This window comes from Myiozetetes cayanensis, unplaced genomic scaffold (assembly GCF_022539395.1).
Source record: "Myiozetetes cayanensis isolate MyiCay16 unplaced genomic scaffold, myiCay2020 scf1, whole genome shotgun sequence".
NCBI classification, from domain to species: Eukaryota; Metazoa; Chordata; class Aves; order Passeriformes; family Tyrannidae; genus Myiozetetes; species Myiozetetes cayanensis.
This window is the reverse complement of record NW_026086604.1, coordinates 14,644,687-14,666,937: the sequence shown is the minus strand read 5'-3', so window position 1 is coordinate 14,666,937 and position 22,251 is coordinate 14,644,687. Positions and strand designations below refer to the sequence as shown.

Here is a 22,251-nt window from a genome sequence, read left to right as displayed (position 1 = left end):
GCATCCACCTCTGGAAGCCAAGCACTGGAAGCCAGTCCCCTCTTTGGCTGGCAAACACAGGAGGACATTCATGAAGGTGTAGATGTAGGACTACTTAAGTTCACAAGCACATGTACATTCACAGGTCTCACAAGTACCAGAACGATCATTGTCTGCCTGGCACCCCTGCCCAAACCCCTGGCCCTCTTACTGGCCCCAGGGATCCCCTGCTCCCTGGCTGGTCCAGCTTGATGCCCAAGAGTAAATATGAAGTACTGACACACTTGTCCAGCATGGACTCTCTACCCACCTGATACCTCATCCCAGATCCAGGACCTCCTGCCCACCAGAAATTCCACCTGGAAGTATGCTGGTGAGTGACACATGCAGTTGCCCTGACTCTGCCTCAGTACCTGTCACAAGATCTCAGTATCTGTCACAGGATCTCAGTACCTGTCACAGGATCTGCTCCAAGGGCTGGCATTGAGCCCCTCACTTGCTTCCCTCATGCCGTATCCTCCTGATAGCTGTTTTTTGGGACTCCTATTATTCCCATCCAATTGGTGGCAGATGAGACCCCCACCCGCTCCAGCAGATGGCACTGAGACCCCACTCTCTCCAGCAGTTGATACCACAGGCCAGGGACACCTACACCAGACACAAGTCTGGCTATAGTAGCACTCACTCCAGTGGCACTCAGGCCTTTAAGCCCCTGCACACACACACAGGACAGAGAGCAAGATTGCTCTGAGAGTTAAAAAAACATTTCATAAGAAGATAGGAGAGGTTGTGGTGATCACGTGTAGGGCTCAGCCAGACAAGAGCACCGAGCAGAGCCCTTTTTCACACAACACTCCCAAAATTATGAAAATGCAGAAGAATGACACAAAATATTTCAATATTTGGAACAAATTACTTAATGTTTAAGACTTTAAAAGCCCATATTAAAAGGAAAGAGTACTCTGAAGTGTGTGATTTTATTGCAATACTTAAGAACCTACATAATAACAGATGCTAATACTAAGGGCTCTGTAATTTAGTAGATAAAAGCAGAACAAAAGCCAGTGGCTAGAAGTTCCAAAATCAGAATTAAAAAGTCTTACTTCTAAGTGAGGCAGAGCGTTTAGTGTAATCAAAGAAAATTTTCTTAAAGCCTGATGTCATCAAGAGCTAAATTTGTTTCCAGGAGTTATTCTTTAGCCAAATCCAAACGAATGTTTTTAGCATCAAGAAAATGGTGTGAAACACTATAAAAATTTAACAGATGAAGTCCTCAAGATTACTTTTCTTTCCTCCCTCTGGAACTATACCTGAATGGTGGTACCAATATAACATAGGTAATACAGGTAGAAGCACCAAGGCAACCTAATATTGATTTCATAAACGGTGATTATCTTCTGTGCTACAGCTTTACAAGTACATCTGGCATTAGGATGAGCAAGACAGTCCTGAGGCAATGATGGATTGTGACACTCAAGCTACACTGGGTGAACTGAAAGAAAAAAAGCATATTTTCCCAACTAATACCTATTTCATTTAGTGACACTGTTAACTGACAGAGTGTATTTTGGAAAAGATACTAATGATGTCAAGAAAATATTGTATAGGAAGATGTCATGTGGCTATTCATCTCTGTATGATACATGGGAAAGAATATTCATGTAGAGTTTTTCCACATAAAATAACTGAGATATGTCAAAAATTTTAATAGACTTCTTGTTTTGCTTTTTCTTGTCTGGATTGATGCTTAAGTACCAACAATAGGATAAAACTCAGGGCAATATCCTGCTATTCTTTATTCCAACATAAAATTTATGCAACTTTATGTCTCTTAGCTGAGACTGTGAACACATCATTATAAAAAATCACTTTAAAACATGACCTAGCACCATGTCTTATAGTTTAAATATTTATTTAATCTTTCTGTAAACTTTTTTTAAGCTTTTATAACTCCCCTTCATTTACTAAATTAATTTTTAAATAATGCAATACGTTAACTTTCCCTTTGCCTTCCCTATAAAAAGGGAGTTCAAAACTACCTAACGCCTTGATGACTGTCTGGAAGAATGGTACAATAAAGTCAAAGTATGATAATTATCTTTCATGTTTTCTTTTTCCCTGAATATACAGTAATTTTATCCCTGTATCATGTGCTGTGGAGAGTAGATACATGTCCACGACCAAGCATTAATGGATATTTTCCATCCATATCCAAGACCAGAAACATGTTAAATAATTTTATGGGACTCAGTAGATAATGTGGCAGATGTTCATATATTCAGACAAAAGATGGAAACTCCAGCAGCTTTATTTTCTTCTTGTTGTCCAACAGGTTGAATGGAAGTAAAAACAGAGAATATCAATTGCCTTATATTTAGCATGTTTTCTTGTTAGATTTAGTAAGTTTGGTTGTCAAAACAGGAGTTTCCATTACAAATGTATCCGTTTCAGTAATTTAATCATTCTCTGTTTAAATTTTCCTTCCTTTCCCTTCCTTTTCCAAAATATTGGGCAAATTCAATTTAATTCCACTTTTATGAAGGGTTTGCTGAAGCAATGCAATGACAGAGGGCAGCCATACCCACCACAGTTATGGTAAAATCAAAACAGCAACAAAAAGAGTCTATAATATTATCAGGCAGTAAGCCTGGTGACAACTTTATAGCTTAAAGTCTGTGGCTTTTACAACTTCAAACTGGCAAACAATTCTTCAGTGGACTTTTGTAGAGAGCACTCCAACACTAAATAATAATTCATTAGTATTCCTTTAAATTTTATACTAAGTTAGCAGTGATATTATTAGCTTAATACAGCTATTACTTCATAAACCTCACCTAAATCCAAGATTTAGATTATGCGTAGCCACATTTCTAAATTCTGATATGGAGGAGAGCTAAAAATAGGTTATCCTGTTTGTTCATTCTCTAGCTCTATACCAACTGCCAAAATTATTTTTAGCATCCACATCCTGGCACATTTAAGTCCTACTAGTATTTCTGATCTACATGCTTCAATAATACTGTACATCAGCTACCAATTTTTCTTTATATTGCTGAAAGAAATGCATGATAGGTCCTCAGAAGTCACTAGATGGAAATCCTATTCTGTTAATAAACACCATCTGTTACCTTCTTTCCTTCCCCCATCTCCCATTATCCATAAAGATATGATCTTTCTCGAAATTTTTAACATTGTTCTCAAACTCCTCTCAAAAATATTTCAGCAGAATTGCTGAATTCCATAGCAGCAGTCCAATACAAACATGAAGATAATTTCATTATTTATACAGTGTCTAATAATTCAGTTTTATAATTCATCTTTAAAATGATGTGCAGCAGTAAAACCCAGAAAAATTTACATTTCATACCACTATTATCAATAATTTCAATTCACCTCCAGGATATTCAGAGTTTTCACTATAAGGATAATCTATATAATTAAATTCTTCTTTTCTTTGCCATGACCAATAGGATAGCACAAACATGTCTATCATATTTACCTTGAATAAAGGTTATCATAAATTCTAGTAATTAATTTCTTAATGGAGTCAATGATTTAGCAATGTCAGTTACCTGTTTAGCAGCTGTAAGATAACAGAGCAAGAACAAAGAGAAGCACTGTTCAAAGCAGGACTAGGTCTAAGCTGTATGGGCCAAGCTGATATGCTGCTTTCTTTCTCAGCAGCTGTATTTCCTCCTGTACTCTCAATGAATAAGGCTGCTTATGTATCTTAGGACAACAGGAAATGGAAAAGTGCATCAAATTCTTCTATTTCGAAACCAAATAATCTTATCAGAAATAAAATAAAAAAGGACACAGCTGCATTGTGACTTAGCCTAAATTATCAAAGCGATGATTAAGTATAGCATTTCTCCTCCATACATTAATACCTACACATGTTGCATTGAGCCTGAAAGCTACTGAAAAAAAAAAAACAATAAAAAAGCCAAACAAAAAAACCAGAACAGCGCCAGAAACCTCTCCAGAAAAAAATCAAAAGAATCAGAAACATAGAACTTCCATTTCTCACTCCAACCATCAATGCTGTGTCACTAGACAAAAATAAAATTATAAATTACTGTTGGTAATTATTATAGCTCCATTTTTTCCTTAAAATTCCTCATTAAATTTCAGTGCATCTCACTGATTTCTGTTCTCACTGTAAGTGATGTCTATTTCTTTTGGGTAAGCTGTTCCAGTTTTCTCTCATGAAATCATTTTTCTCTAGGGGTATTGTGCTAGATAGAGAGGTGTATTTATCAGATGTGTTCTTTTCCAAATAATAAAGAAACTGAATATAAAGAAATATGTGCGTAGTGGTACCAAAGATAATTCAAATATGCCACTTGATATTGAGGAAAGAAAGAGAGTGAGGAGAAAAGGAAGGAGAGGAGAGATGGATGGTGGGACACAGAGTAAAAACTAAGGCTTATGATATTGATGTTAACAAGCTATAGTGGGCATTTCTTTGGTATCTCATGCACTTGATTTGACTGAATGCAGTTTGAATGGCTTCCATATGGTGGATCAGCATAGTCTTTCTATTAATGATATATTTTATGTCTTTTCATACACATTTTTATTCTCAGGAGATTAGAAAATTACTATGTTCCACTGTGTTATGATCAAGAAAATCCACCACATATTCATATTTCCTACAGATTCTGTTAGGTACTCTGGAGTTTCTTGTCAACTTTCAGCTCAGTTGCAAATTTGTCAAGAGCGTGATAAGTCAGAGAAAGAGATGTTTGCAGGCCTTGTGTTTTTTTGTTTTGTTTGTGGTTTTTTGTTGTTGTTTTGTTTTGTTTTTTGTTTTAATAATGAACAGTAATGCATCCCATATAACCATCTACCTCTGTTTTCTATTTCCAAGCACTTCAAAGCAAAGTGTTTTATATTATGCCTGATTATGAAAGGCATGTTCTCTCTTTTTCAAATCACAACTGGGTCTAATCCCTTCAAACATATGTCTCTACTGCTCAGCCTATCCTCTCATGCCATCTCTATCATTCTGCTTTATTGCAATGACAGGTTGATAATTATTTCTGCCTTAAATTTCAAATTACAGATCCATAATGAAGTATGAAATTATGTGATCTGATATTTAGGGGTACTAAGTATGCAGATGTTTCATCAGGAAGCTAAGAAGGAGCTACTGGGCAATCAAAAATTTTGAAAATTGTATACTAGGAAGAACCAGAACTTAAAATGTTGATTGCAAGGTTATACACATTCACAAAGAGTACAAGGCAATAAATGGAAATTGCCCCTATGTGATTATCATTTAAATACATCTATTCTCTCACATCAAGGAAGGATGCATGAAATGAATGTAATGTAATGTAATGGGCTTTCATTTCTTTGCTGTCTGGGTGTAAAGACAGGTAGCTTCACAGGCAGCCAGAAAAATAGGTATTTACAGAAAAATTCTCAGACTGAAGGAAGTTGCCTTGATGCAAGTCTTAAAAAAGGAGGTCTGGCTATGGAAAGATCATTGAATTAAAACTCTGGGATCTAGTCTAACTTCTTCAAATTCCTAATTTCAGAAAATAAAACCTCAGTTTCATAAAAGACATTTAAATATCAAGTTCAAGGCAAAAAGTTTATGTTTTCTTCTAAAATGCTCATTTCTATGGTTGAAGGTAAAATTTCCCTAGACTTGACATTAATTTAGGAGCTTGAGTTCTATTAATCAGCATGCTATTTTTACCTAGAAAAGAACTATGTGAGGAGTCAGTCATATGTGCAAACTAGTCTATTGTTAATCTTCTGGTTTAGATTTAATTATTTTGTCATAATTGAGATGCATAGTATGTTGTCTGTTAGCTCTAGTAGTGCTAAAATCTTTTGCCAAACAGTTTATAAGAACATCTGATACCATATATAATGAATTCAACACCTGTGAGAGATATATATTATATTTTGCATACTTAAAAAAGCATAGGAATTGCATAGTACATTTTAATAGAACATTTTTGTAATAATGCCACTGCTGAACAAAGTTACCGAATACTTGATAAATTAACAGACTGCAGACTAGCTACAAACTAGCCAAAACCAGTTACACACGTTTTCTATAAAATTTCTATTTTGTAGATTACCTCTGTTTTTTGTGCAAACCAGAAAAAAAGATGGTGCGTAACCACTTCGGCTATTTTCTATATCTCAAGGGGCAAGAAAAGCCTGAATATTATGTTATGTTTTTCATTTCATATCTTGATATATAGGAGGGAATTCCTATATTAAGTAGTATTCTAATGCATCATACCTGAAGGTAGACTATACCGATGGCTGAAAACATTTTACTACAGAGTGACTCTGGGCTGTATTTCTATGGTCACCCTCCACTGCATTACTAATTTTTGGATATTTTCCTAGTTATCAAAGTGTTACTCAGCTAGTTACTTTCTCAGAGATTAGTTTCTGTTGCAGAGGGGACCAAGCAGGGAACAACAATGGCTTCAGAATTCCCCAGGCAGTTTGTTACAGCTACTGTCTTGTTGATGGAAACATTTACTGGAAGCAGAAAGAGCAAGTGTCTCTACACCAAGTGCCTTTAAAAAAAAAAAATGGGGAAAAAACTTACCAAAATAAAAATAAAAATAATATAAAATAAAATAATTTTTAAAAAACACTAAAACAAACCACAAAGAACAATAGCAAAGGAAAAGAGAAAAACAACAATTTCTTTGTATATCCTATAAACACAAGTTAGAGTTCATAGTCCCAGCACCAAGAAATAGATTTAAGAACGAGAATGCATGATATAAACCAACTCTTGAAACACTACTCAAGTGAGCTTGGTTATAAATAAGATCCGTCCTGCAACATACATTAGAATACTATGAACTTCTTGACTTCTAGTTCATTTACTTCAGTGTCTGTGTGAAAACTGTAGACAACTGTGGAAATTGCAATAGGGAAGTAGCTTTATATAGTTCAGAGAACTGAGTCAGCATTTATCCTATGTCAGCATATGAGAAGGAATCCATCCATAAAACTTTCAGATACAAATTCCACTATCTAGAGAAATTTGAGAGTAAATAGCAATGTGTTGATGTTAATTTGAATAAGTTTTTGTTAGAAGGACCAGAAAGACTATGATTATGTTTTTCAGAACTTGAATAATTTGCCATTTTTAAAGGTAAAGTCATAAAATATTTGAGTCTGGATGGCACTATAGATGGTAGAGTTTTAAATATTTTAGTTTCAGATGTGAAACTATGCATCTGAATGATTGCACGAAAAGCAAATACTGCGACTTGGATAAGGTTATAGATGTGTATTTGTATAAATTTTTGTGGGATATTTAGTTTTGTTATGTATAGAGATCAGAAAGGAAAAAAAAACCAACCCAGAATATTTTGTTAAGAATGTCTTACCTTCATAGTAAACTTTAAACCCATGAGCACTAACTGCGAAGTCACTTGTCAAGCGGAGTGAAAATACAGATTTTGTACTTGTCACAGGTGGAGGAAGATGAAATCCTGTTAACCTAAGAAACAAAAAAGCACAACTCATGGTTAATTGTCTGAAAAAAAATTTTGTGTGACAGGTTGATGTCAAACAATATTTAACCATGGAAAGGACAACTAGCTTAAAAGTATGGAGTTTATATTACTTAAAAAAATGATTTTTTATATGATAATTGAGGAATTCATGTTAAATTTGACCATTTTTCATGGACACTGAACCAGGTAAGGTACATCAGTTCAGTTTGAGAAAAATGTATTTAATATAGATGATAGTAAGATATAGAAACTGGACTTTAAAAATGGTTCAGATTATCAGTAGATGAAAGAAATAAAACAACCAGGCAAATCACAAACCACCAGACAATTTACACTCTTTAGGGTTATGTTCAAAATTGTATTGCAGTGTATATTTTACAGAGGTCTCTGGTCAAATTTGTAGTGGCTAAACTTTTACGCAGTAATATGATAGAAGAAAGGGACCGTGATTCACTTTAATGAGGGAATTTAATAAAATTTAAACATTGTACTTTAGCCTCAGAGAAGAAATTTCTGATTTCAACTCAGAGGAAATACCAGAAGCATCATCGTGAAATCACACATTCATAAAGAAAGCTCTCTTGCAAGGAATTACAGTGTTGCTGGAGTTTGTGGGTTTGGTGGTGTTTGTATGTTTGGTTCTGTTTTGTTCTATTAAAACCACTATGTCTGAGATGCAGATGAAAGGAAAGTTCTTGTACTCAGCACTGCTGAAATTTTCTGCTGAGTCTCACTTCTACACATTCTTTTCATTTGATGTACATATGCTAACACTTAATTTCCTCAGTTCTAGGAGAATAACCTCTTCATATCAGATCAACAAAGCCCATAGTATTTACCTATTGAAATTGCCTAAAGAACAAGCTGAAGAATTTAGCTGTTTATACTCAGTGAAATCTAGACATATCTTTAGAGCCCAGTTAGCCATGTATGAAACATTGTGTAGCAGATTAGGATGATTTATTTTATTAATGATTGACATGAAAATTATTTTCATGTGTTTGTAGATGATCCCTTATTGTACTTTTTACTTTGAATTTAGAATTACAGAAAAATTTAGATCACAAGGGACCTGTGGAGCTCAAGTAGTTCAACATACTGTTCAAAATGGGATTGAAGTCAGAGTTAGTCCAGGTTGCTCGAGATTTACATTTTTCCTTTCCATTCTTAGAAGAAATTCGTTTGTTTAGGTCTTGGAAGGGATTGGTTTAGTTTGTTTTGTTGGGTTGGGGTTTGTTTTGTTTTGTTTTTGGTTTGTGGTGTTTGGTTTTTTTTAAATACAACTATATATATAGCTAAATAGGTTGGTCTTGGGGACACCTAAAAAACCCATATAAACGCTAATATTTTTATTGTAATAAATGGTATATATATTTAATTTTGATTGATAGATGTATTACAAACACCAATGTTGTTTATTGTACATTTGCTGCTGCTTGTACTGAAATTCAGTCTCAGTCTTGTTCTGAAATTGCAAATTAACTGATGAGTTATGGCCTGCCATTATCCGTATTTCTAGTCTCATCAGTGAGAAGGACATAGAGTGATGAGAAGCCCAGAATTCAAAAGGTCAGGAAATTATTTGCTAAAAAAAAAATAATTGCAATATTAACATTTATTTAATGTTTTATTTATTTTTAGATTTAAGATACCTTTGGATGAGTTCTATGTAATGTACCAGTAATTTACCATGAGACTTATTTGCTGTGGGGATCTTAAAAAGTTTTATATTGTTCTTTGTTGCCTATCTACTTAGTGTCCTTGCTATTCTAAATTAATGGTATTCTATAGATGTTTCTTCTTAAGCAATCTTTGAAAAAAAAACAAACACCAGAATAAAACACAGCAACCCCACCACAAAACAGTAGCCAATGTATGTCATTGTTTACAGTCATGACAGGTGTGAAAGCTAAATGATAATAGTACTTATATCACATAACCAGAAAACATAAAACCACGAACAAAAGAAGCAACGGCCCATAAACAAGTATATATACATATTTTATATGTAGCAAGTAATCAGTGAGTGTAACTAGAAACCTATTCTTTGTTTTGTCACTGGCAACCTTATGAATAATGTCACTAAACCAAGACTAGATTAAAGATTTTTTGTTAATATGAAAAGATGTAGAATTATTTACAGAATATTTAGGATTATGGAAATGTATTTTTATTTGATTATGAGAAATTTTTTTTCTAACAATAAAAGAAAGTAATAAGATGATCACATCTCCCAAATAGGTATATGCATAATTCTTTGATAAGTCAGTTTCAATGCAATTTTCCCAACAGCTCGGTCATTGACCAAAAAAAGACACTAATCCATTGATAAGTAACAACACTTCAAAATACGCTGATCTAATGTAAAAGAAAAACAATTATTTGAATAGGAGTTTAACTTGCATCACACAGTAAGTCTTGCTGGTATCTATTTAGCTACTCAATAACTTTATCTATTTAGCTACTCAATAATTTTAAAGACTTGTGGATATAAACATATATCCAGCAGAAAATAAATACATAGTTATCCATAAGTATTTAATTTTATGAGTGGTACATAGCCCAGATGAGATGGGTAGGGGATTTTTAAACTGAACAAATATATTCCTAACATAGCAAACATTACAGCTCCTCATGAAAAACAAACCATTATGAGAGCCATTTGATACCATTTAGCTTTCATGGGTGGGACTTCTTTAATTTGGTTGCTACACTTAAATTGATAGGAAGAAATGCAGAGGTTTTACTCTTGGTTTAGTAGATGAAAAATTAATCAAAAATTTTAATTAAGAAAAAATTCACATGCAAATATCACTCAGTAAAACACCAAAGATTTTCAGAAAGGAATGCAATGTAATTCACTAAGACAATTGAAATAATACTTGAGTATTATTCATTGGGTACAAGACATTGACCTCAGAGCTAAAGTCCCATTTGTGTGTTAAACTCTAAAAGCAATGTTAACTAGAATAGTTTTCATTGCCCTTTAAAATGAAACATAGTAAGCACAACATACCTGCAGCACAGATATGTTAGATAAGTAGCAAAATACCTGTAAGATAATGTATGTGCATAGGTCTGATTGCCACTTCCTCAAGGCAGTCACAACTAAATGTTTGAGTACCTCAGTAAAAGTAAAAAAAAAGGTGGAAGATATGCAAAAGTCACCTCCTTAAACTGGTATCATCTGCATATTAAATATGTTTTAAATTTAAATTTCCCATCAAAGCTGAGGGTTTTTTATCTGCAGAAATTTTCCATTTTACTTCCTCTTTGCATATTTCATTCCATTTGTATCACCTTTTTTTAAATTTAAAATACCTAATGGATTTATTCAGGGGACTGTCTATTGCAGTTTTAGACAGTGTGAGGTACTTGAAACATCAGCACAAAGTTGGTAGATATGACATAAGATCAACATGTGATCCATGTACTTCTGGAAAGATGGAGGCCAGGTAGAATCCCTTAGGAATTCTAGATATACCTACATCTTATGTTACACGCTTCAATCATTCCTTTGTAGCCTACCACTTTGGCAGAAGAAATTTACACTAGGACAGATGGACTTTCTTTTTCTATTTTTGGTGGGATTTTCATTCACCTTGTCCTTATCTTTTTTCCCTTTTTGATTTTGGAATTGGCTCATTTAATGTTCCCTGACCTCATAAGGAGATCCCATAAGTAACTGATACTGGTTCATGTAGCAAGACAACATGGGAGCTATAAAGACAATGTCTACAAAAGTCTGAGAAGAAAACACACTTCTTTCTGTCTCAATCCTTAAGAAAAATAATTTTGAATTGTGACATTCTACTTGAGTATTTTATTGAAATGATGCAGTCCAGCTACAAAGTATTATCAAACATAGAACAGAGATACAAATTTGTAAGTGAATACACTGCATACTAATGAACATGTTTGCTTCGTTCTTACTACTGTCTTACAAGCTTGTCAGGCACCTAACAACCACACGAAATGGACACATTATATGTGTAGTCCAAGACTACAGATAGTTCTGGGAGTGTAGGAAAAGTTTGACAGATATTTTTATTTATTCAGCTTTTCTGTGATAGAAAGATCAGATGTTCACCCCGAAAAACTTGTGGTCTACAGAAATTCTAGAACTTCAGTATTTAAATATGGTGAAAATAAAGATGACATGTCATTTGGAGACACAATATATATTCAGAATTTAGATATTATTTGCATGTAACATTATGATACTTTGTAAAGTAGTTTAAGTAACATGAATCTAAGAAAGTTTTTGTAATCACCTTACAGTGTAAGAATGGAGAACAGAAACCTAGATTACCTTGGAGCCAGTGAAAAGGTCATATCAGATATGTGATTAAATTACTGTAAGTAGACCCAAGACTGAGGAGAAGAAAATCTCCATCATCACCATCATCACCATCATACTCTTTGGCAAAGAGTTAATCCTATGGGTTGTTTGCCACAACCACCCTGTGGTGCCACTTTATCGTCCTGAGGAAAACCAAAGCAGCTGAGGATCCAAAGGGACATCAGAAGCATGAGAATACCACCAGGGAAAAGAGATAGATTCTTGGAAGATTCTGTACAATTTTAACTGTATTTTCAATGGGATTTTTTTTTTAATAATTATTTTGAGCATAGTGTTAGCAACATTGGAAGCAGATTAGTAATAATAACTGTTATATTCACTGTTATATTTTTATTTGTTAAGAATTCTTGGGAAAAAAAGACAGATTTTATTTGAGTCTTCAGATGTCTCTAACTACCTCAGATGCAAGTGCAGAAAATTTCCTGATGTACAAATAAAGTGACTAAAGAATGTCTGTTTCCAGGTGAGAGGCTAGTTTTGAAGGATTCTCTGTCATATGTGTTCACTGACTCCATCCTTATTTTTTATTTTTTTTGGTAATGGAAGAGGTCAAACGGAGTCTGAAACAAAACACTGTGTTATGGATGCAGGAATTTATTAACATTCTGTCCCCATTAATTCAAATATAATAAATAAATTCTCAGAAATATTGATAATGTTTGAATTTATATGGAAATCTGCAGTAAGTTTTTTTGTTTTGTAAGTGATTGAAAATGACATTATTTTCTTGCAAACATTTAATTTACAGAGTGTTTCACTGTCTCTTCCTCCTGTGAGTTACTGTCTGTCATGATTCACAAAAAAAAGGCACCTACAGTTGATTTGTTTTTTTTTTTAAAAAGATTATGTCTTCAAGAATTATTACAATCTTTCTTTTATAATTTCTTTCACTCTCTTTTTTTAATCACCTATAACATCATTTTAAAATGACAAATCATCTTAGATTTGTGGTTTTCAAGCTTTCAGAGTCCTGACTGGAAATTTCTGAAGTTTGATCAATCATGTGTTTTCTGCTTTTACTGTGATTCATAAGATAAACCATGTCAAGTGAACTTTACCTGCATGCTGGACTTTAAACTCATCAAGCTTTAAGGAAAGACCAGGGTCCAGCTGCAGGATCAAAATAGAGCAATTTTTTCATAAAAAATTAAAATTATGGAAAGCAATCTCAATTAGTCATACAAAAGTGCTCCTATATAAGTTGTTTACTTGAGACTGTGATGTGGTAAATAAGATGACTGCATTTCCTCATTGTCTGTAGATTTTAGATATTTGCTACTTGACAAAGCATTGATCACTCTTTTAAATATGTAGCTTTTAAAATGTATTTTAACAGCTCTTTGTTTTGTTGTTTGTTTTTTTCTTTAGGTTCACAAAATTCTAGCTTTTCTGAAGTGTGTCAGTGATTTCCAAAGAAAATGCAGTTCTAGAAGATTTTAGCTTAGATTGGATAGGATACAAAAGATTTTAAGTGAATAGTAGTCTTTCACTTCATCTCAGTAAACTTTTGATTAGCTTCTAGAAATTTTACAGCAGGGAGAGTTTTAGACTAGTCTGAAAAGTGTAAGAAATGTTTGTCCCTAATTCATATAAAATAATGCAGAAATGTAAAATGCAAAATGCGATGTAAACCTATAATAACTTTGACTGTAAAATTAAAGGCTGTCAAAGCCCATTCATTCTCACTTTTAGTTTGATCTCCAAAGAACTGTTTATTCTTAATGTCATAAGGAGAAGATGGATTCTGAAAAAGAATATGCATAAGGAAAATGCCAAATATAAAAGTATATGAAATTAATTTTTTTATACATTCATTGAGAATCTTCCCAAAGATAAAGCCAAACTTTCTGAAGACAACAGAAATTTTATTCCATATTTAGCTGTTTACAGGAATTTCTAATTATATATTGTTTTTATAATATTAGTTTAACTTTTTCTGCCATGATGAAATTTTGGCCCCAGTGATACATATGCAAGTTGATAAACTTCAGAGAACAGAATTCTTGAAATCCACAGTACATAAACAAATGAAGCTGCATCACCAGGGGATTTCTCCTGTTAAGCTAACCATAATTCTTCTACCAATTGTTTCATTTGCTGGTATGTCCATTAACTTTTTATCTGTTATTTATGCCATTGTTATTTATCTGTTATTTAATACTTGGCAAATAAAAACATCTTAAACTTAGTAAGGTGCTGCTGGTACTTGGTTTTGTTGGATCACATGCTGATGAATTTGTTAAAAAAAAATCAAAACCCAACAAACACACAAACAAACAAACCAAAACCAAACAAACCCTCAGCAGAAGGGATTTCTTATTTGCATTTTCGAAGACAAAATCATGATCTTCTCACTCAATTTGTTACTGCATTTGTTATGATCAGCATCTAATTGACTAAAATAACAGGGTTCTTCAGTATTTTTTCTAGACACAATTTTGTCTTTGTCTAATATTCATCAAATATTTGGTTCTGAGGACCCTATTCCCTTACTTCCACAATTCATGGTATTTTCCTTTTTTGAATACTGAAATATTAAAAAGAAGATGCGATTACTTAATAAAGTATGGATTTTAAATTCTCAGTGTATCCAATGTGACATCTCATATTTTGATTGTCATATATTTGGTTGCACTCTTATATGGCAATATAAAATCTAGCATCTGATTCTCTTCAGTCTGTTCTGTGGTCTTTTTTGCCTATGTCTCTTCCACAATAATTCATCAAACATGTAAGCATCTGTGCTGGTTTTGACTGAGGTGGAGTTAATTCTCTTCACCGTGACTGATACGAGGCTATGTTTTGTATTTGTGCTGAAAACAGCACTGATAAAACAGGGATGTTTTTGATTACTGATAAGAAGTGCTTAACCTGGGCCAAGGCCTTTGCTACCTCTCGTGCTGTCACGGTGGTGAGGGGGATGGGGGTGAATGTGAAGTTTGGAGGAGATACAGCTAGGACAGGTGACCCCAAATCACCAAAAGGATATCCTATACCACATGGGATCACGCTCATTATACAAAGCTGGGGAAGATGAAGGAAGGGACATGAACTCCTCGTTTTGCTTTGCTTGCATGTGCAACTTTTGCTTTCTCTGCTAACCCTTTTCTCAACCTATGAGTTTTCTCACTTTCACCCTTTTATTTCTCCTCCTCTTCTCCCTAGTGGGGGAGTGAGGGAATGGATGTGTGGTGCTTAGTTTAGTTAGCTGGGGTTAAACCACAACAGCATCTCTGATCTCTGAACAGCAATCTGAGCATCTACCAGTAGAAAGTTTCTAAAGCTCTGCAAACTATTTAAGTAGCAGTAGCAGTCAGCCATGAATTGTAGTCAACAGAAAGAAAGGTAGATGTACAAAGTGCATCAAGTATGCATTACTAGCCAAGTGAGGGAGGTGCATTGTCCCACTCTACTCTGCACTGTTGAGGTGCAGAGGTGGCCTCACGTCTAGTACTGTGTGCAGTTTTGGGTGCCACAATATAAGAAAAATATAAAGCTGAGAGTGTCCAAAGGAGGGCTACGAAGATGGTGAAGGGCCTTGAGGGGAAGCTGCATGAGGAGCAGCTGAGGTCACCTGGTCTGTTCAGCCTGGAGAAGAGGAGACTGAGGGGAGACCTCATTACAGTCTAGAACTTCCTCATGAGGGGAAGAGGTGGGGCAGACACTGATCTCATCTCTGTGGTGAGCAGCAGTAGGACCTGAGGTAACATGATGATTCTATGATGCCCCATTCACACAAAGGCACACTATTTTCCTTAGTTTCCAGTATACATTTGGGGTGGGTTTTCTGAGTTACTTCTTAAATTTTTATTACTTGTCTAGAAAGAAGAATGAAAAAAAAATAATCTCACATTAAAAAAAAAAAAAAATTAGTACACCTGAATGTTTCTTAGAGCAAAAGAACACTATTTACATCCTACATTTAAGTTTCTGAAGGTTTGAAAGTCTTATATCTAACCTGATGGATAACGTCAACAATATTTCCATGATTATGTATTCCTGACTGTCTTATTAACTACCAGAGTAAAGAAAATTTCCCATCAGCTCTTCATTGCTGTGGCCTTTTCTCACATTCTTATTCTCTGCACCCACCTATGCAACCATGCTTTTCTGAGCTTTCGGCAGAACAGACCATGTCCTAACAGCAAGTTCCAAGACTACCCAAGGTTAAAAAGTCCAGAAACAATAGTAGCTAACTCAGGTGAGGATTAAATAATCTCCAAAAGAATTCTGGTGGATTGGATCACACAGTCACTCATGATGGCAATCAAGTCACTCACTTGATACACACTCATAACAATTAATGAAATCGAAAAGTGCCAAATTAAAACCGGCAAGGTGAAGTTCAATTACCTTGTTGAACTAGTTCTTTACTTAATAGAAAAGTTTAAAAGTATTCAGAAATGTAACATGTAACTAATAAGCAAATTTAGAGTTAAGCAATTTATCACTGACGGAACAGCTAGAGATTCAGGAAGGATATGAAAATCTCATGATTCAAGAACTCAATTAATAGGTAGGTAGTGAGTTAAACTGAGGCTCTGTAATGTGCAAATTTCATGTGTGCATTGGGTGTAGGTGTCAAGGTTTCAGTAGTGGGGAAGGCTCTGTGAGGAGGGGCCAGGGGTTGCCCTGTGCTGGACACAGACGGTTCCAGCCAACTCCAGTGGACTCACTGCAGAATGCACCTGATCCATCAAAAAAATTGGTGGTTTCACTGTGAAAACATATTTAAGAAGGGGTAAAATGCTGCACAAGCAGTGAGGAAAGACAGACCTGTGAACACCAATGGAGAAGGAGGACAAGGTGCTCCAGGCAACATAGCAGAGATTCCCCTGCATTCCATGTAGAACTATGCTAGAGCATGTATCCCCTCTCTAGCCACACAAGATCAGATGGATATTGCCTGAAGTTATTGAAGCCCATGGAGGACTCAGGTTGGAGTAGGGAAAAGTGTAAGCAAAAAGAAGCAGCAGAGAGGTAGGCACTAACCACAACTCCACATTCCACATCTCCTCTGTGCTGCTCAGGGAAGGCGAAGGTAGAGAGATAAATGGAACAAAGTTGAGCCTAAGAAGAAAATGGTGGGGATGGAGAGAAGACGTTTTAGCTCATGTCTTTGGTTCTCTCCATCTCTCATCCTGCTCTCTTTTTAACTGGTAATTAATTAAAAAAAATTTCCCTTAAATGAGTCATTTCTGCCTATGATTATGTCCTGGCTTGGGCTGGAATAGCACTAATTAATTCTATCCCACTGAAACTAAGATAGTAATTTGGTAAGTGATCTCCTGGACTTTATCATGACACAGGAGTTTTTCCATCTTATTTTCTCTTGCTGTCCTGTTGTTGAAGGGGAGTGGTGGAGAGGCTGGTGGGCATCTGGCAGACAGCCAATGTCAACCCAGTACAACTTCTAATGTTCTTTTTTAACTCCAATTCAGACCAAACATTTTTAAATCCCTGAAGTGTATTGGAAAGGGATACTGCTTTTCTACTGAATAATAGACAATTAAGCTTGAATCTCTTCAGGGTTTAAGTTTTTGGTGTCCTTGTGTGCATCCATGTGTACATGTTCAGAAGTAATTAAAGATGTTGAATTGCAGCTGAGAGTATTGCAAGATTGCAATACTGCAACATCCTGGTAAAGTTCAACTGATCCTTGGTCTTTCAATTTTCCTTCCAAAGAAGCAGTCACTTACCCAATGAATCAGGAAGAAAGTAAGAAATGTAAGGTTTCCTTAAAAGCATTCCAATTAAAATATGAATAGGAGAAACTCCTATAATTTTTACATGTATATTCAATCAGTTTAAGATAAGTAAACAGAATTTGTCTTTATAGTCTATAAAACAAAGGAAACTAGACTGAGCAAAAGTGGCTGACTGGATCCAAGTTTTACTCTCACCGAAAATTATAATAAAAATATCTTGTACGTTATTCAACAATTCATTAACAAATTGACATATGATTTATGAACCAATTTATTTTTGTCAAACGATTATTTTTCCCTGTCAAAATGCAAAACTGCTCATGCAATCTATTATTTTATAAAATAATGATCATAGGTCAAGGTTGAACATTTTTAATTGAACAACTGCTTTGAACTAAACAATAAAGTACTCATCAGGTTCTGGTATCATCATTAGATTCTTTACAAAACATGTTTCTAAAGGCTCACATCATCCATTATTACCATGAAACTTTTATTATAGAACTCTCCAATTTTTTTTTAGCATCAGAAATTAAATAGACTCTATAAATTATCTTTTCTATAGCAGTCAATTCATTTCAATACATAAAAATATCAAGAAGAACTTCAAATGATAAGTAAGAAGAACCAGACATCACACTGCCATACAAATAGTCTTTAAAAATCTCTAGGGTATGGATTTACCTGCTTCTTGGGGAGAAAAACTGGTCAGAACAAAACATATCAAAACAATAACTTGGAGAGAACTTGAAAGCATCCTAACCCTTAAAGCAACTAGAATGAAAAAAAAAATGAAGCAAGTAGTACATATTTTTAGCTTCCAGCAGCTAGAATATTGTGACAATATAATTTATTGTCCTCATCTTCTTAAATCTGGGTAAAGATGTACAGTACATTTTAGCAGATCTTGGAGCTTTCAAAACATCAAAGGAGAGGATCCTGCTCTTTCCGCTTTTCCCAGAGTTCTGACACTGACTTCACACTGGTTCTAGTGATTTGCACACTTCTCTTGATGTGAATTCATTTAATCACCCTGATGAAGAGCTAATGCTTCAAAATAAACCCACAACAATTCAGTCATCAAAGGAAAGCATACCCATGAAATGATATGCCTGAGGAGTGCCAGAGCCAATGGGAAAAAAGTGAATGATAACACTGCCAAATTCATAGGAACATGGGAGACGGATTTGCTTCTGTGAGTGACAACAAGCTTTCAGATGAGTTGGACTATCTTTTGTAACTTTGCCTTAATGTGTGAAAATAGCGCAATATGGAACGGAGAGATGCCATATTTTGCTTATCACTGTTGTAAGTGCCAGGAACTTCCAGAACAGCTTCAACTTATACTAAATATTCTGTAGAGTTCTGGAATTCATCCACGAGCAAAAGGCTTGTGACATTATCACCACACATGTTATTTCTGTTCTGGTACAGAGATAAAGTTGTAGTAGAAAGACATGTGAAGGAGGAAAAACTACCTACATATATTTTAGAACCTATGTTTTTAATATAAAAAAGTCAGTAATATAATACTGAGTAACTGGAAAAAATAGAACAAAACCTACCAATTCATCAGCTAAATTACCTGGAAAACTGACTGCAATAGCTAAAAAAACAAAAAACAAACCAATAAACAACACCAAAAAACAAAAACAAACAACAACAACAACAAAACCTCTATAGACTTTATTTCATTCTTTTTCTTCCAGAAAACTTTCAATTTGAGTCAAAACCAACCTACTTTCTCACAGGTCCCCTGTTCACTTTAAAGGAGAAAATAAGAAAATACATGCAGAAAAGAGCAAGAGAGGAAGTCCAGAGGATGCTAGAGTCTCTGCTCCAACAAGGGGTATGACTATCTTTCTACTTAGAGGTTGTAGCAGAGCCTGAATCCCCTGCAGTAGAGAAAGAAATATGAATAAAGATATTATTTTTGACCACTGTAGGGAGAAATTAAGCTTTCAATTTCCCATATCCATTCTGAAATGCCCTTGGGGGTGGGAAGGGTAAAGAAGCAACAAAACAGGCGACCAAATAAACACAAAGTGGAGAATAAGAAAACCAGGACATAATGGAAAACATTTACATATCTGAAATTCTGGAATAGGCAGATCTGGAAAAAAAAGGTGTGACACTTGAGGTGCTATTTATCCCATCAAATCATAAATGAGACCCTATAACAATTTTATCCAGAAATCCCAGAAAAATAAAGGGTGCTAAAGTAATGTATCTATTACATAAGCACAAATCATACACTATGTAAGCATAAATTAGGTAAACATATGATTTTTAGTCTTATAGCAGGTAAATAATTAATTAAATACTGTTTATCACATGTAATATACCATAGAAAAACTTCTAGCAGGAAAATGAAAAGCATTTTTTAAGGAAATCATACTTGAGTTTAAGATCCCACTTCCAAGGGAGAAAAATCTGAATTAAAAATTTGGACTTGGAAAATATAAATAATTTTCTTCAAATTTTCCTCCTTCTCCTACAAAATGCATGTGAAGCCTTTCCCGTTTCCATCCCCACAAAACAAAATAAAAAAACTCTCCAGAGTATAATTTTCTGATTTCCTAAAAAATATTTCAATAATTAAGTGTAATTTTTCACAGTAATTGAGTGTTCTCTTCAAACATCTCCTATGATATGAAATTAAAATAAAATTAAAAATTACCAATTATAAGAGTAATTTTTATTACATGAAACATTTTTAATCCAGTATAATATAACAGAAGAGTGTCAGGTGCCTTATTCTAACCTTCACTTTATATAATCTTCCAGTAACTGATTCAACAAAGAAGAAATATTTCCAATTTTAACAAATATTTCCAAAATTAACAAAGGCGTACCACAATCATTTCATGAAAGAAATTTCCAAAGATTCCGTTACTTATGCTGAAATAAGGTAAGAAAAGGTAGCTAGTGTTTGTCTCTGTATTTAGGTTTGGATAATAGCTACTTACTTATAAAATGTTCATCTGTAAATAGTTAAATATCTGCAACTAGCATGTATCTTTTAATAAATGGGAGTATGTTTTAATAAAAATAAATTTATAATAGAAATATGAGTCCACTCAGCTTATCTATTTTGCAATCATCGAAGAATAGGTTAGTCTGTGTTATATGAATTCCATACCAGAGCCATTTTGACTGACATTAAGAGAATCAGATAGTGGAGTAAACAAGACTTTTAAGGGAAATAATCATTCATGCAAACAGGATATCTCACAGAAAAAAGAGAATGAGTGAGTCACCCACATTTCATACCAACATAAGGAGTTACAGTTGTTACATTTTACTACTGAAACTGATAAAGGCAGTAAAACAAAAAGCCTAGGCAGGAAGTTTCATTGTCCTTGTATCATTTGGATATGTGCTTTATAAAAAATTTAAATACAACTTTTTCAGACCATTAAGTCATATAATCCAAAGTGTGAAATCAATTCAAAATTATTTTTTGTACAATATAAGATGCCATATAAGATGGTATACAGAGAATAGGATTTTTAGAACATTCCAAGTTGGTCCTCCCCTGCACCCTTCTTGAAATTTTACCTTTGAACTCAATACCAAGAATAACTAACCAGTACTCTAAATACCAATCTGAAAAAAATGATTGTTTAAGCAAACATATTTTTATTAAAAACAAACAAACACAACAAATAAATTTGTTTGTGTGATGAAGGTTACAACTATCATTAAAAAAAAAAAGGAAAAAGTAGCTCCTGTTTTTTATATGGCTTCTTCATGGTTTACTATCAGTTAAAAAATTTCCAACAGCTGCATCACATAAATCAGTGTTAAGAACCACTGCCAGATAAATCTGGATCACATTAGCATAATAATGAAACCTGGTATTGCAGCATGTTGATCAATAACCTCGTGCAGTTCTAAACGACAAGAAAACAATGTCCAATAATACTTTGGGAAAAAAAGAAGGAAAAAACCAACCAAACAACAACAACAAAAAACCCATGCTTAGTTTCCCTAGACAATCATCAAGAAAACCTTAGGTACAGAAAGATCAAATCTACTTCACCCAAAACACAGAGCATATCGCTAATTACAGGTGTTAGGCCACAAATAGAAACTTGTCTAGAATATCTGTTGTTAGGGAATTTTTGTGATTTTGTAATTTCAGTAATTTTAGTGAAATCCTAAAAACAAAAAAATTAATCTTCAAAAGAGGTAATTCACAAATAGAACTGCAAATAGGAAATGGTTAAGTCAAAACAGAAAATTATGAGATTATGATTAATTAAGGTGGTCTTAGAAAAGTAGAACAGAGATGGATAAAAAAATATCACTGAGGAGTATGGAATAGAATAGAATAAGAAATAAATTGTAGAGAATAGTGAAAAAATGAAAGCAATATTATGAAAAGAGGAAGGTACAAATACATTCAGTACTCATTTTTATCTTAAACCCTAGTCAAATCCATTGTTTCCCACTTTTAATTCAGAAAAGAGAGATATATCCATTTTAATTATTTTGCCCTATTTGTAAGCTTGTAATATCTTATAGAATTTATTATACACACCCTGAGAATGAGACTTGTGCATATTATTTATATGTGGAAACATTAATACTTTCTATAGTTTTTAATATGGGAACAAAAAATTTTAAGTCATTTAAAAAGTGAATAATATTTTTTTTCCTATCTCTGAGTTCTGTATTTTGGCTA

General features: G+C 34.0%; 1 protein-coding gene across 5 annotated transcripts in view; it reads right to left on the bottom strand.

Annotated features, from left to right (window-relative positions):
- The window catches only part of CSMD3 (CUB and Sushi multiple domains 3), a 605,611-nt gene that overhangs the window by 495,488 nt on the left and 87,872 nt on the right, over positions 1 to 22,251 (bottom strand). For all 5 annotated transcript variants that reach the window (XM_050305446.1, XM_050305454.1, XM_050305462.1 and 2 more), the window contains exon 3: positions 7,362 to 7,474. In XM_050305446.1, the coding sequence (XP_050161403.1) occupies positions 7,362 to 7,474 (113 nt within the window). The remainder of the gene's footprint in view (positions 1 to 7,361; positions 7,475 to 22,251) is intronic.